The sequence below is a fragment of the Adiantum capillus-veneris genome, chromosome 9 (genome assembly GCF_014529385.1).
Source record: "Adiantum capillus-veneris isolate H3 chromosome 9, ASM1452938v2, whole genome shotgun sequence".
NCBI classification, from domain to species: domain Eukaryota; kingdom Viridiplantae; phylum Streptophyta; class Polypodiopsida; order Polypodiales; family Pteridaceae; genus Adiantum; species Adiantum capillus-veneris.
Genome location: NC_140939.1, coordinates 155,904,643 through 155,921,520, shown reverse-complemented (window position 1 = coordinate 155,921,520; position 16,878 = coordinate 155,904,643). Strand labels below are relative to the sequence as shown.

General features: G+C 42.3%; 1 protein-coding gene across 1 annotated transcript; it reads left to right on the top strand.

Annotated features, from left to right (window-relative positions):
* Positions 1-563: 563 nt before the first annotated feature.
* LOC147451438 (uncharacterized) lies at positions 564-3,273 on the top strand. Its single transcript, XM_086520342.1, has 4 exons — positions 564-801; positions 1,029-1,389; positions 2,298-2,523; positions 2,791-3,273. Exons 1-4 carry the CDS (start codon positions 627-629, stop codon positions 2,917-2,919), a joined length of 891 nt encoding a protein of 296 aa, XP_086376468.1. The 5' UTR covers positions 564-626; the 3' UTR covers positions 2,920-3,273.
* Positions 3,274-16,878: the final 13,605 nt, after the last annotated feature.

Below are 16,878 nucleotides of genomic sequence, written 5' to 3'. Positions count from 1 at the left end.
TTTTTGTCTTCCACCTTGCACTAGAACCACCCACCACCACCACCACCACCCCCCCCCCCCCCCCCCCAAAACCAAAATGGCTATTCACCATGCAAACAAAGGCAAACCACTATACTTCTACCTTGTGTGAATACTAGCGCGACGAGGACTTCCTGCTCCCTTGTGTTCCAGGGAAGGTTTGATCATTTTTTGAGCGAACAAGGTTTTGCCACAACCTCTTTGCGCTCTTTGGCTGCCGTAGATCCCATGAAAGTGACCCCGTGTCACTTATAAACAAGGTTATGCTTGGGCGGGCAGCCTGAACCCAGCCTCCTGAGAATGCACCCAAAAGAATGGATTCTTTGGAGAGCTTGCGCAACGGAGTAGTTGAGACTCAACTTGAGAGAGAGAGAAGAGAGAGAGAGAGCTCAAAGTTCAGACTCGTAGAAGAAGGGCGGCCTGCCCACCAACTCGCAGCAGAGTCCCACGCCCTCTTCAATGAGCGACGCGGCTCATCCTTGACTTTGCATGCACTCGTCCCTTCTCCTCATTTGCAACACCTATAAAATGCTCTCGGCATCACAAAGCCCCCCACCAAACCCCTCGAGTGCAAGTATTGGAGCAACGTCGACTAGCTCAGAGTAGCTATGGAAGACAGGGTTTTGGGCTGTTCTCTTCTCCTGCTTATCCACCTTTGTTGCGCCTTGCTGCTATCCTTTGCTCCCTCGGCTTCCCATGCTGGCTTCACGACCATCGCTGGCTCGGTCTTCTGTGATCAGTGCTTGAATGGTCACCAGACAGTATGGGGCCGTCCTCTTAATGGTGTGTTTTTGCATGCGTGTGTATATGTGTGTGTGTGTGTGAGAGAGAGAGAGAGAGAGAGAGAGAGAGAGAGAGAGAGAGAGCGCATCTGTTCAGGAAGCATGGTCAAGTGTGCGTACGGCACTTGTAAGATAGCATCGGCCCTTTTCTGCTACTAGTAGTGTTGTGAAAGTGGAGTGTTTGCCCCACGAAATTCGCTGATGTGACCCTACATTTTTCCACAACAGGTGCCAAGGTGCTGCTGGAGTGCAAGGATAGCCATGGGAAGGTAACCCTGTCAAAGGCGGCAGACACTAGCATGATAGGAACATATGCCATCAAACTGGATGGCTCACAAAAGCTGGATGGTTGCTCTGTGAGGCTTGCAGGTAGTAGTCCGAAAAGCACTTGTGCTGGTGCGGGTGTTGCAGCCCGCCCTCTTGAGCTTTCCTGGAAGCTCTTTGGAATGGCCATGTACACTGCAGAAGGTCTCTTCTACAAGCCCTCCAAACCCATGTCCTTTTGCCCAAATGCGAAAAAGACTACCCCCAGCCCCAAGGTCTCTTTGCCTCCTCTCCCTTTCGCAAAGCTCTCGGCATGCACTGCACAGTAAGTACAATTGGGACTTTTATATTTGCAATCTGCTTAGGTTTGAATCATTATCTGCTTATGTTACATTGGTACATTTGGTTTATTACAATTTCCTCACAGTATATACAATCAGAACATTTGTCATTGCAAATTACTTCAAGGGTTTGCGTCTTGTCTTCATGTGAATGCTACTATTGGAACATTTTATATTGCAATTTTAATCTTTTTCTGCCCATGCATGTTTAACTCTGTGTGGACCTTGGAATGAATGGTAGGTTAATCAATGGTAATGCAAATACCTCTGAACTTAGTAAAGTCTAGCTTAGGTAGGAGTTGAAGTAGATTTACAATGTGTGCAAGATTCTAGTCCATCAGGAAGCAAATGATTTCGACTGGGTAGTCTCCCTTCATTGTGAATTGCATGCATTGGTGAACCGGATTGATACCATCGAGCAAGAAATTGAAAATTTAGATTCATCAAGGTAGCTGATTGGTGATATAGTAATGTTATCGATGCTTGCGTACCGAGGGCTCTGCATGAGATTGGTTGACATTTGTTTTAATAAGCTTGAAGCTCGATGGCTAAGGGCTCTCTTATGCCAAGTGCATGCATGTCGTAGTGTTCTCTCGAACTGTTTGGCGGCTTATCTGAGCCAGCCAAGTCTCTATGGGGGTTTTCCCGCTTGGGATGCTGATTGATGTCTATGAAGCTTCCTCTGCAATGTCTTGATCTGATAGAGATGCATGCCACAATTATGCTTGGATAGAACCTTGCCACTGGTTTTTGCCTAGGTTAAGATGATTTCCTGTTGAAATGCAAAGTCCTTTGGTGATCACATAGTCTGCTACCTCTGTGGCACAACTCTCTGTTGATAAACTGCTTTTGGTCTAAGCACGTTGGAACTAACCTCAGACATCTTTTGCAGGGACTGGTTGAACCCTCAATACAAATGCTATTGGAGAGTGTGGTCACCAAAGACTAAGGTTGGAATGTGGTATGGGCCAGCAGCGACCAAAAAGTTTGGGTCCACCCTTACCCTTGAGCAAGGGCTGCGGGGATCGGGTGAAATTAACCGTGTGCTGCTTCGGGAAAGCATTGCTGCTACTCTCAATGCTTTCAACAGTCTGCCCTTCTACTATAATGCTATTGAGGTGAGCACGGATGTAGTGAAGTAGATGGTATTTAATGGATGCAGAGTAGAGGGCAAGGAAAATAGCATGATGTATAGGTTTTATCTAAGGGCAAGAAAGTGTATATTTGAATGTGATATGTTGTTCATCATGGCATACTATTAGGGAACATATTTTAATAGTCAAATTGTGTGTGTGTGTGTGTACACAGTATGTTGGAAGACTCTTTTTTTAAGGCATCTAGTGAGACACACTATTGAGTTATTGATCAATTCATGTGTTGCACAGGTGAACTATCATTTCAACCAGGCCCTCGCAGGCTCGAACAAAGAGGTTCTTAAGTGGGCCTTGAATTTCAAGCGAGCAAACTCTGGCTACCATGGCAAAGCCAAGTGCCTCCTCACTCCTTGCAAATGAATTATTGATGAGCCATCTTAATTTCTTCAATATGTGACGTCTCGATCCGAGGCTCATATGTTGCTTATCACTAAGGCCACTATGTGACTGTTTAAGCTAACCATAACCCTTACATTCATATCTTTATATATATTCAATATTATATATATATATATATATATATACTATACATAATTTAATTCCATCACCATATCTACAATGCATAAGCTATGGCTTTGCCTGTTAGAGCTCGTAATTGCAATCCATGTTGTATCATCACGGATTTTTTTTTGATGCAAAGGATCTAGAAACTTTGTTTCAAGGAAATGTGATATCGCGTCTGTTGTATCAACGTGGAAAACTTGAATGAGCTTAGACAGTTTTTGTTCATCTGCGCGGATTATTGAGACTTAATAGCAAGTGAGATTGTAGTAAATGCTAACTGAGCCATACTTGTATGTTCATAAACCACCTGCATGAAGAATTCCTTACTCGTGAAAAATGATATTCAATATTTGGGAGAGCAAATAAGTAGGTTGATGTAGGCATTAATGAAAATATAAATTCATCAATGGGAACACTAAAGTGAAGATATGAATTTTGGTATCGAGGCACACGGGTCGTGTGTGAAAGTGCTACTCACTTCTCCGTTGACAAAATAGTTTCCACTATATGGTACCTTGTAGCCTCTCCCCATTCTAGTGCCTCTGAGGATTTAATACATTTATGCACGAACTCGCTCGTGTTATTGCCTAGCTTTAGTTTCATCTATTGGGGTGCCAACGATTTGTCATGTACAGTGACCTCTTTCCATTTTCCATTTCCCCCCCTAGGAGAGGAGCTTTGCCCTGTCTATCATGTCCCCTTCCATGACGGCCCAAGCTTGGTCTTTTTTGGCAATAGCAACCATGAATTTAGCACATTGGGCTCCCGTATGTATTGAAGGGTTGATGATCCCAATACCGACTTGCTCCTTAGGTCTAGCAATACATTCCCATTTGGCTCACTGCCAGGGTATTATACTTTTGGTATTATTTTTCCGAAGGAAAATTTTCTTGGGTTTTTAGGAACGCCTTCTAGTTGCACTTGGTTGTTTTGAGGAGGGGCCCGCCGAAGGATAGATAAGGGGTCATAAATGAGTTGATCACCTACCCCCTGCTATGAAAATGGAGGAGCACAAATTTCCATCTTTGTATCTTTCTTTGGATTTTATGTAAGGCCCACTTGAAACTCTATTGGCTCCCATATGGTGGAATATCTATCCTTGTGAGACAACCTCACCTGTCTAGCTAGAAGGATGAAAGGAGTCAGCTTCCGTTAGAGAGATCACCCTTGATTTATCCACATTACGTTTAGACCCAGAGACTGTGGTGACGAATGTCTGGACAATCTCCAAAACCTTCCTTAGCACTTTAGGGGTGGACTTTAAGAACAAGAGGGAGTCATCAACAAATAGCTTTGGCAAGAGTTGTTTCTTATCACCATGCCGTTCCCAAACTATTCTATGCTGATAAGGTAGTCTCATTGTTTCTCTCCCTTATGTTCAATTTGTTAATTTTGGTGTGAGCCCCAATCCAAATAGCTTCATTTTCAAGCCAATGGGATTGTGCCCTATTAGTAAAACAATAATGTGGGTGAGTCGATAGCTAAACTCGACCTTTTCTTTTGTTTTTCCATACTCATAATAGTGAGTGGAAATGTTATATTAGCTCAACAGAAGAATGTACAAAAGACCTCAAGCACAACTCACGCCTTGAGAGACCATTAGTACTACAAAGGTGCTTTTTGGTTACAGCAATACAAGACACACTTGAGATAGATATAAAGTAGGGTAGCATCCCCGAACTTGCTTGTACCACTAACAAAACTTGAGGTGCCATCTAGGGTGCAGTGGAATGTCTTGCACCGCTTGCGCCCACTCTCCAGAGCTCCTCTTTTTCTCGATAGATACAATCATCTCTCTACTTTCTTGGATAATCATGTTGAAGTCAGTAGTTGAGAGACCATTTTCAAAAACACGTTTGCTCCTAGAGCTCCAGACTTGTTTAAAGTAGCAAAATCAAAAAACCTTTGTGCATGTAAGATTAGCATGGTTCTTAATAGTCTTCCCTCCCATGAATAAATTGTTCTTGCAAAAAGTGATCCTCCATGTCTTTTGTATCCATTCGTAGACTTGCCTGCCATTTCACTTATTGTCAGACAATCTTTGAGAACAGCTGTGGGAGATCTTCACTTGCTGATGTGCATCTTGAGCATCTATCTAATCCTATTCCTCTGGCTAGATTCTTGTTGCCAATCAGAATAGCCGCCTAAAGCTCCTTCCATAGGAAGATCTTCATCACCTGGGGCCACGGGTGGTCCCCCAGATATTCCTGACTATCGTTCCCCGCCCCGATTCTGGCCATTGCTTATGCCACTGTTTATTGAGAGGGGAGTGTTTCTCTCACATTTTGTTGCTCCGAAGGGTAGTGCTCACTTTGGTTGCTATACCACATTGTAGTTGGTACTGAATTAATCTTTTCTAAGCATCAAGTTGTAGTAAATTTCCTTACTTTGAGGATTATGGAAATTTCTGTCCACATGCCACCACCAAGATTTCTACTCAAAATTTGACTCACAGATAGGCATCACAACTTGATCCAAATCTTTGATGGCTCTTTTAATTAAAAGGCATTCAATTTCACTAAGGAGGAACTGAGCCGTCAATTGGTTTGCCTCTTTCCACCTCTTGGTGCTGCCATCCCAAAAACGAGCTAGGTGCCTCAATCCTTTGTTATTAATCTTCCTAGCAACCTCTCTCCAGAATGGGTCTGCTAGTTCACTTCTCACTTTGGATAGCCACGGGGACCAATGAGTTATGGATTTATGGAAATATTTGGCAGTCTCTCCCCATTCTAGGGTCACTGCAGTTCTGACACATTTATGGACAAGCTCACATGTGATGCCCCCCAAACCTTAGTTTTCCCACCGAGTTGCCAACAATTTGTCATGAATCCCTAGCTCCTTCCAAGGGCGCTCCCTTGAGAGGAGAGCTTCGCATTGTCAATCATGTCTCGTGTCATAATGGCCCATGCTCGGTCTTGCTTAGCTAAATGAACTAGGAATTTAGCACACTGAGCCTTAACATGCATTTCAAGGTTGAGGATACCAATGTTGCCTTGCTCCTTAGGTCTTGCAACAACTTTCCATTTGGTCCATTGCCAAGGAAGAAACACTTTGATACTGTTCTTCCACATGAATTTTTTAATAGGTTTCAATAATTCCTTCCAATTGCATTTAACCATTTTTAAAAGAGGACCCATGAACGATATGTATGGTAGCATATACGAATTGATCACCTGTATTCAATCTTGGAAGGGGAGGAGCAAATACTCCCACTGATGCATCTTGCACTACACCTTGTCTAAGACCCAATGGAGCCTCTGCTTGTTAGTAATGTTGATGCCAAGTGGAGCCCCTAGGTGTCGAAAGACCTTTCCTTTAGAGACGACGTTGCCCCACCCATCAAAGGGGTCAAACGATTCATCCTCTATTAGTGAAATCAATCTAGATTTCTCAATATTGCACTTAGACCCTAAGGCGGTGGAAAACATTTCAACAGTCTCTAGAGCTCTTATGAGAATATGGAGATTGGCTTTCAAGAATAATAGGGAGTCATTAGTGAAAATCTTGTCTAGCAACTCTTTGTTGCCAGGTAAGGTCAGGTCCCCTTTGACAGCACTGGCTTCCAACATGGTGAAAAGGGGGTGAGATTCAATGGAGAAGTGGGGCTAGCGGCCAAACTGCTTGATAGATCTTTTGACTTCAAAGGCATCCACAATTCTCTTATTAAATTTTTTTTTTGAGTGACTTTCCGCCTCAAGGGTGTGCACCAACATAAAAATCCGTGGTCCAAATGCCAGAGCTTCCATGACGGCTTCAATGAAAGACTAGGCAGTTTGGTCGTATGCTTTCTCGAGATTGAGTTATGAGTATACATTCTTGGTTTGTGGAGTTTGCATATTTGATGCCAACCATAGCTGTAAGTATATGGACATTCCCTTGATAGATCCGTGGTGGTGTGAGGTTATAGCTTTTTCCAAGAGAGGCAAGAGCCTAAGGGCAACAACCTTGGTAATTATCTTATAAGCTACAGCCATGATGGTGATGGGTTGCCAATGCTTCAATTGGGAACAACTGACTTGCTTAAGGATATGTTTGATAAGCCCCCTTTTGATGCTAGTATCAACAAAGTGCCATGTTGGCCATACGTGTAACGAGGGTCTAAGAAGAACTCTGTCATCAAACCATCACATCCAACGGACTTCTCCCTGCCTAGTGAACAGAGAGCCTATGAACATCATACATTACGGTGGTGTGAGAGAGGAGTTTGATAGCGACACAATGGCCTAAGTGAGGGGTGTTCTCCAAAAGAGACGCGCATAAATGGCATGTTATCCAATGGTGGCAGACGCGGTGACCATTGGATGTGGCTTAGCGGTCTGTCAGCGCCTGTTACTAGCGGCTTGCTGACTGTTGCTGTTGGAGGGTAGTGGCAGGTCTGCTTACATCGCTTGCGGGCCTACTGGTGGCTGGCCCTACCCTGGCCAGTTGTGTGGTGTCCTAAGACGCCCCCAACTGCGCCCAAAACGGGCTCATCTACCCCTGTTGGCTACGCAAACATCGCAGAGAGAGAGAGAGAGAGAGAGAGAGAGAGAGAGAGAGAGAGCCCTACCTACCCAGGCCAGTGTGTGTGCCCTAACCTCGTCACTATATGGCACGGCTCTAACCAGGGGGGATCTAAGGTCCAAATTTGACGACGCGAGGCGCCTTTAAGCTCGACCGTCGGATCATGTAGTGAACTGGGGGTGAACTCGGAGTAAAAATGGCACCCCAAGTTCACTCTTAGTTCACCCTCCCTAGTTCACTCGCCTCGCGGGATGTGGGTCGAACTTGTGACGTCTTGGTTGCCACCCGAATGCCCTATCACCATGCTAGCACGCGTCATTGTCCATGTTGGCATGGCACATGATCATATCCTAGTTTAGGCTCCCCTAGTTCAAACCCACCCCTAGCTTACCCGCTCCTAATTCACCGTTAGTTCACCTTCAGTTCACCCCCCCCTAGTTCACCCCTAGTTCACTGTGTGATTCGACGGCGGAGATTAAAGCCGCCTTGCCCCCCAAATTTGGGCCCTAGATCCCTTCTGACCCGGAGCCGTGCCATATAGTGACGGGGGTGTCCTAAGACGCCTCCGACTGCCCCCAACACGGGCTCATCTACCCTTGTTGGCTACGCAAAAAGCGCACACCCGAGAGCTTGTGTGTGTGTGTGTGTGTGTGAGAGAGAGAGAGAGAGAGAGAGAGAGAGAGAGAGAGAGAGAGAGAACTTGAGAGAGAGAGATTTCATTATCATCAACGGAGGTCAGATATGACCTATGGAACCAAGAAAAACATACATGGTGCTTCTTATCAAGAGGGTACATTGGCCCACATGATTAGATGGGGATACGACAAAATTGTGACATACTTCACTTAGGGAGTGAAGGCAAGTGGTTTGGAAGTTCTTGGAACCCAAAATTCCTCAATTATGGCCTTGCCAGCTCGATAGATGGCCCATTTAGCTGCTGCTTGAGCATCTCATACCTTTTGAAGTTCTTATTTCTTGATTTTGAGTTGAGCAGGGGTCAAGGCCTCGCTTATCCAAACTTTGGAGCCCTTGAGTAGTCAAGCTTGTTGTAGGAGTACGATGCATGCCTCTTTGTTTTTGAAAATAAGGGTGCCTTGGTTGGTGTGGTGGTCATGATGGACCTTCTCGATTGTGTTGGGATTAAACTCGATTGAGTGAATGGCTTGGTTGATATTGGATAAGGTCAAGGTGTAATCATCATTCTCCCCCCAGAAGGTAGAGGGCAAGCCACCGAAGTGGAGGGATAGCACCAATCCTTCTTGTCAATGGCGTTCTTGTATGTATTCTTCTACCTTGGAAGAGATGGTGGCGATTGCTTTGTTGACTTGAGTGGCAAGGTTTGCCACGCTTGCGGTGAGCATGTCACTCAACTTCCTTTGCTTTGGCAAGACTATGATCGGTGTCAACTTGCTTTTGTGATTCCAAGAGGGTGAGACGGGCCTCCAAGGCCGCAAGATGCACCTTGAGTTTCGTGTTTTGATCTTTAAGTTCTCAAACTTGTGCTCGTAGTTGGATCCACCCATGGTGTAGGCCCAAAGAGGCGTGTTGGCTTGATGGTGTGGATGACCTCCCTCGTTGCATCTTGTTTTGAAGAAGAACAAGTGAGACCTTGGAGGTGGGAATGGGGTTTAGGTAAGCTCCTTGGGTTTGAAAAGCTAAGAGAAGAAATCGAGAGACAACAAGTCACTAGTGAGGACCAACGCTTGGTGAGGAGTGACGATCACTTGATGAGATTCGAGGAGTGCTACCTGGCGGTGGGGTGGCACTTTGGATGCTTTGAGACCTCCCCTCAGGGCTGCCCCTTGCACAGGGGGAGGCCGCTGAGAGTGAGTGAGGGGATACTTGTTATTCTACGGCTTTGACTGACTCTACTAGGGCTTCAAGAGAGAGAGAGAGAGAGAGAGAGGGAGAGAGGGTGTGAGAGCGATGTCGATGATGATGGAACTCTATGCGTGCACTTCTTCCTCGTAATCTCTGATTCCCACCTTATCCCTTGTCGCCATCTCGAGAAGTAGACCATGATATCGATGTTGTGCAAAGTTCAAAACCTTTAAGTAAACCTACTTATAGATTAAGCCACTCTAAAGCACAAGAAGTGGAAAAAAATTTAACAAAATACTTGAACAAAGGCTTTATTAGGCCTAGTCCTAGTCCTTTGGCATTGCCTATTCTTCTAGTGAAGAAGAAGTATGGATCTATACATATATGCATATATTATAGGGCCCTTTTTTAGATAACAATTAAGAACAAGTATCCGATGCTACATATGGATGAGTTGTTTGATCAACTCTCTAGGTCAATATATTTTTCAAAGGTATACATGAGATCTGGTTATCATCAGGTTAGAAATGGAGAAGATGTTGTGAAGACTACATTTAGGACTGGTTTGGGACATTTTAAGTTCTTGCTTATACCATTTGAGCTAACCAATGCCCAACGACATTTATGATGCTGAAGGACAACATTTTACGTCCGTACTTAGGAAAATTTGTAGTACTTTTCCTATATGATATACTACTCTATAGTAGATCTTAAAAAGAACACTGAGAACATTTACGTCTAGTGTACGAGTTATGGAGAGAACACAAACTATTTGTGACGGAAAGAAAATGTGATTTCTTTGAGACTGAGATTCATTATCTGGGTCACATTATATCTGCAGAGGGAACACGGATGGAACCTGAGTGGCTAGCACCAAGAAATCTTGAAGAATTGCAGATTTTTTTCTTGGTATGTCAAGGTTCTACCAAAAACATAAGAAGGACTACGCAAAAATGACATTCCTATTGATAGACTAGCTGAGGTTAAAAAGTAAGATTATAAGTTGGGAGGAAGTCCAACATAATATCTTTGAAAAGCTTAAGTTGGCTATAGCAGCTGCAACCTATATTGATTATAGAGGATCCAAATGAGTCGGAGTTTTGGTCTTTTTGAGTGTGTGTTTTTCTTCAAAAATCTACAAATCAACATGTACTTTCATGAACTCTCATAGCTAGAGTCTTGGCACCTTCCTAGCTAGTAGACTGCATAATTTTTGACATCTTTTGGGAAACTTGACGTGAAATCAAATGGGGTGAGGGTTTTTGATGATAGGAAATCAAGTGTACATGATGTGATTCAAGCAAGTGATATCAAGTACAAAGTCAAATAGAATTTAGTTAACCAAAGTGATGTAGATGGAAGAAGTGGTGAGGATTGCATTGGGTGTAGTGTATTATAAATGTAATTTTATTGAGGGTTATGATCCAAGAGGATTTCTTGAGTTCTATGAAAAGAAGATGAAAGTTCTTGAAGGATTAATGATCATGTACTTTCAAAAGTTAGTGGCTCCAAATTTCTATCAACAGGTCCAAGAGATTGCAAGCAAATGCAAAGACAATTGGAATGCTTTTTTCAATGCTTTTATAAAAGAAAACTTCGACTTTATGCAAAGGGAAATGAGATGAATTACTTCAATGGATTCATATGTCATACATGATATTAAAAATGAGGAATTTATACAAGTACCATGCTATGCAAACAATCACAAAGAGGCTCGAGAAAAGCTGGAAATTGTAATAGTTGAGTGCCTTCAAGAGAATAAGGTATTGCTACATGCAAGAGATGAGAACATACTCAAAATTCTTTAAACAAAAAACTTGGTATTTCATTTGTGGAAAATGATCTTTGGGCTTCCTTGGATGATCATAACTTGGGGGGTGCACTGTTCAATACCCCGCTATGTAACGTGCGCTCGTGGGGTAATTAAAAACCCCCTTTTTAGCATGTTTGAATGAATAAAATGACCCCTTATTGTATGTTTTTTTTCAAAATTGATATTAAACCCCCTTATTTTAATGTATCTGTTAAATTGCGTAAATTTTTTCATTTTAAACCCCCTCATGATGAGCTCATGTGATACATTAACATGATTACATAATGAACCCCCCGAGGATCATAAGGAGTTTCCTTGTAGATTTGTGGTGAAAGATGCTATCGATGACATCAAGTCTATGAAATATGTTCATGTAAACTCAATTTCATGTGGCTATTTGTTGGACATGAATGCCTCTTGTGATGCATGTAATTATATTGGTGACTTGGTTACACAAAGTACATCTTGTTATGAAGGAATGTCATGGATCAAGGAAGTAGCAAAGGGTATAATGTTGTTGAGGATGATTTGTGCCTCCAAGAGATCAAAGTGCCAACTGTAGGGAGTGCTTGTTCTACCAACATATGAAATTCCAATGTTGATACTTCTATGTGTGCTTCTTATGCTTGTGATCTAATGGATGAGATATGTTTCAATGGCATAGGCACTCCTTTAGAGGGGGTGTAAGTGTATATGTAGCCTTTTATCCCTACTAATGAGAGATTATGATGGTGACTTGGAGAGAGAGCTGAATGCTATCATTATCAAGCATGCTGATTTTTATGAGATTGAAGTGCAAAGGTACTTGAAAGAAGGTGTGATTATTGATAAAAGGTGTGAGGGAAATATGGCCTATATGCATACCACATGTGATGAGGATCCATTGCATCACAAAAAACTCTAACATTTGAGGCTAAGTATGAGAAGACACTAGCATAAAGTAGCTAGTGTTAGAAGGGTGAAAGTAAAGTTATCGGATCGGATGCACATGTAGTGTAGCTGCATCATTAGGAAAAATATGAACCCTCTAGGGGCCCTTTGGGATTAAGGTTAATTAGAGGCCAGCCAATAGGAAGAGGGTGGTGGACACACTCTATACCCTCAAAAAAGTAGGGGGACAAGGTAGCCTTACATCTCTTAATGGCCTTTTACCTAGTGAGAAGGTAAGGGAGGTGGCTAGGCGAAAGGGAGGGGGGGGGGGGGGGGGGGGGGGGAGGACCACTTTGACATTTTTTCCCCCACTTTTTGGCCCGGATTTAAAAATACACTAAAAATTTTAAAATTTCAAAAAATTTCAAATTTCAAGTTTTTCCTCCTTAAAAGGTCCCCTAACCTATTTCATGGTCAAAAAAGTATTTTTGACCTCCAAAAGTAAAAAACGTGCACTAAAAAATTCTAAAAAATTAAATTTTTTCAAAAAATTTCAAAACATCATTTTCCATCCTCCAAAGTCTTTCCAAACCTATTCTATAGCTAAAAGTGATTTTCTCTCTCTACAAACCCTTTTCCAAGCTCTCCATGGCTGCAACAACCACATGCACCCCCTATAGTCCAACATTATCTCTCTACTAGCTTTCTCCCATCTCCATTGTAGCACCAAGCAAGCTTCTTCCCCATCTCTTCTCCTTGCCCACCACATAGTTCCACACCAAGCTAGCTCCTCTCCCTTCTCTCACCTGCATTACAACATGAAACAAGATTCTCCTCCTTCTACTTTCATTCACTCGCACTACATGGAAACCTCTACTCCCGAAGGTGGAAAAAGCATCAACTCACATGACTTGCATACCACAAGAACAGGAGGTGTGAATAGTGCATGGGCATTGCAAGGATTCATCTCCAACATAAAGATAGAATGGTGAGAAAACTACCCTTGTAGCTTACATTCAGAGCTTAAGATCATCTCCATCTTTAAGTTTATCATGCTGGAGGGAATTAACCTCTTTATGGCTTTCAATGTTTAGGCTTCACACCTCATAACATTGGGTGGTGCTATTTTGTTGATGGCTTTGGTGCGCCATCTATAGTTTTGTAGCATGTGATTGAGTCTCACAATGTAAGTAAGTTGTGTTATCTATGGAGAGTCATTAAAGATTTTTCTTATAATTTATTCTTTGTATAGTTGTCATTAGATTATTAGAATGATATCATTTTGTACTTTATAACTTTGTGCTCACATAATCTGTTGTTTACTTACAGAGTCAACTTGTTTTGAGAGGACATGAGCAAGCAACTATGTGCAGAGATGGAAATCACCCTATTTTTGTTCCGTGAGGAACCTTTCACTACCGTGTTAAAAGATTTTGATAAGAATAGTAGGATTTTTGTAGAATCTTGAACCAATAGGTACTCTCTAGGAGCTCTTAGAAAAGCCATCCCTATAGTACTACTATCTTCCCTACTGTCATAGACACACAAATACTCGTGTATATGAATCTCTAGATGAGAAAGACAAATACTTGTAAGAGAAGCCTAACAGCAACAACATTGTCTCCATTTGTAATTATTTTTATGAGGCTGGATTCCTCTATAAATGCAATATAAATATTTCTTTTTGTTAAATGGTGTCGCACTGAGTGAGAGTATTTTATTTAGATTACTGGAGTTTCATACAAATTTGAGAAATATTGTTGATTTTTTTGGATATTCTGATTTGTCTGTAAGATGTTTGAAGTTTCAAGTCTTAATCATTCCACCATGAAGAAATTCATGCAATATTTTGATTTCAGTTTAATCACTAATGGTTATTCTTATTAAGTGGATCATAACCTGTGTCAAGATGTCCTCATTTGGGGATGTTGAATATATATCAATAGCAACATTTCAAACGTTGAGAAAGCTAAATTCTTGCTTTCCAAAATGTTATTGTTTCCATACTATTCCTATGCCAAGCTTGACTTAGAGAAATGACAACTTGAGATGGAGGTGTAGATATATAGGGGTGAATTATTATTGATTCTTGTTTCATCATATATATTATAAAGCCTTTGAGTTTCCACCTTTTTGAGTAGTGTTGACAAGTTTTTGGTATCAAACCTTCTTAAATATCCCTATTCATTCGCTATTGGTAGCTATTTATTTGGTATTGTTAAAGATCATACCAATATCTATCACCTTGTGAACTTAATTGTTGAATTGCGGATTTGATTTTTACTATGTAGCTCATTTGGATAGAGAAAGTGTAAACATAAATTATAGATACATGCATTGTTAACATAGAAGATATGTATCACTCGAACCTATATAACTGCTAATCAAGAAACCTTTGGTCGGATACTATAACAATAGGGGTCACATGTGGTTTTAAATACCAAAGAAATGGCTTAACCAAAACATTTCCAAGAACACGAGGTGAACACAAGGAAGTAAAAATTGGCTCCTTGTTTGGTTGATTTCTAGTGCTAAATGTTCTGAGTGCACAAAATTTGTGAGGCCTTTGACCTTGCGAGTTCACTAAAGTATATGTAACATAGCACATGTGTTCAACAGAAGGGAATTTATATTCTTGTAAAGTTACAGAAACATGTGTAGGTAAGGCCTATAAGGGCTACTTTCAATCCATTGTGGTGAACGGACATGATATAGGAAAATTTGACATAGTGAATACTCCGGACATCAAACACTACAACTCTATCTCATGGCCATACATTAAAACAAAGCTCCTATTTGTCATTTTGAAGCCCTAGAGACCCTCAGCAAGAGGGACCACAACGGCGGGTAGAATGCCCATCCAGGCACAAATAGGGACCAAGATATTTCCAAGAACAGGGGATGGACACAAGGAAGTAAAAAATGGTTGATAAGCATGATACAAGGTTTAGGTATCTGCCATTTGGGGGGGGGAGGGGTTGCTATGAACACATTAAACTGCCAAGTTCTATCTCATGGACATGCATTAAAAAAAGCTTGTACTTGTCATTTTAGGGGCCACAAGGGCGCGCAAACTGGCCATCCAAAAATTTTGGATGGCCAGTTTGCGCGCCCTTGTGGCCCCTCTTGTTGAGGGTCCCTGGGCCCCTAAAATGACAAGTACAAGCATTTTGGATGGCCAGTTTGCGCGCCCTTGTGGCCCCTCTTGTTGAGGGTCCTTGGGCCCCTAAAATGACAAGTACAAGCTTTTTTTAATGCATGGCATGATACAATGTTTAGCTATTTTCCATTGTGGGGGGGGGGGGGGGGGGGATTTGCTATGAATACATCAATTTGCCCAACTCTATCTCATGGCTATGCATCAAAATTTTTGGATGGTTGATTTGCGCGCCCTTGTGGCCAAATTTTGGATGGCTGATTTGTGCGCCCTTGTGGCCCCTCATGTTGAGGGTCCCTGGGGCCCTAAAATGACAAGTACAAGATTTATTTTTATGCATGGCATGATACAATGTTTAGCTATTTGCCATTGTTGGGGGGGGGGGGGGGGAGTTTGCTATGAATACATCAATTTGCCCAATTCTATCTCATGGCTATGCATCAAAAAAAGCATGTACTTGTCATTTTAGGGCCCCAGGGACCCTCAACATGAGGGGCCACAAGGGCGCGCAAATCAGCCATCCAAAAATTTTTGGATGGCTGATTTGCGCGCCCTTGTGGCCCCTCATGTTGAGGGTCCCTGGGGCCCTAAAATGACAAGTACAAGATTTATTTTTATGCATGGCATGATACAATGTTTAGCTATTTGCCGTTGGGGGGGGGGGGGGGGGAGTTTGCTATGAATTCATCAATTTGCCCAATTCTATCTCATGGCTATGCATCAAAAAAAGCCTGTACTTGTCATTTTAGGGCCCCAGGGACCCTCAACATGAGGGGCCACAAGGGCGCACAAATTTTGGATGGCTGATTTGCGCGCCCTTGTGGCCCCTCATGTTGAGGGTCCCTGGGGCCCTAAAATGACAAGTACAAGATTTATTTTTATGCATGGCATGATACAATGTTTAGCTATTTGCCATTGTGGGGGGGGGGGGGGGGGGGGGGGGGGGGAGTTTGCTATGAATACATCAATTTTCCCAATTCTATCTCATGGCTATGCATCAAAAAAAGTATGTACTTGTCATTTTAGGGCCCCAGGGACCCTCAACATGAGGGGCCACAAGGGCGCGCAAATCAGCCATCCAAAAATTTTGGATGGCTGATTTGCGCGCCCTTGTGGCCCCTCATGTTGAGGGTCCCTGGGGCCCTAAAATAACAAGTACAGGCTTTATTTTTATGCATGGTCATAATTCAAGTGGTAAGTTTTTTTTTTTTTTTTAAGTGTTGGACTTTTAGGCTGTTTTCAAGAGCTTCTAGTGTTCAATTGGCTCTGAATCTGTCTGGGCTTGTCTCACATAAATTTGTTCATCTCGTCGCGCTCTTCGACTATCGTGTGATGCAAAAAAATCATATCCTACTCGGATTTTCCAAAAATCAACGTGCAAGTTGGCAATTTCTTAAAAAATGATGTAAAACAGACATTTCTTACTTTCTCCTTAATCTACGGGCTCGAACGGGCATTAAAACCATGGAATCTGAAAATACTCAGAGAACCAATGTTTTTTATTGTGTTAAGGACTGCATTTCCTACATACAAAACTTTCTCAAAATCTCACCCTAACACCTTCAAAAGTGGCTTCCAAGGAGTGCCCTCGATCAAAAATTGAAACTGAAGGAAAACAATCAGAATGAACTCCTAGACTGTGCACAAACTT

Bases quoted from the DNA above. Each gene is read 5' to 3' on its own strand.
- LOC147451438 (XM_086520342.1), top strand. From the start codon at position 627: ATGGAAGACAGGGTTTTGGGCTGTTCTCTTCTCCTGCTTATCCACCTT. The intron at 802-1,028 runs GTGTGTTTTTGC...TTTCCACAACAG, and splicing joins ATGGGGCCGTCCTCTTAATG to GTGCCAAGGTGCTGCTGGAG. The intron at 1,390-2,297 runs GTAAGTACAATT...CATCTTTTGCAG, and splicing joins CTCTCGGCATGCACTGCACA to GGACTGGTTGAACCCTCAAT.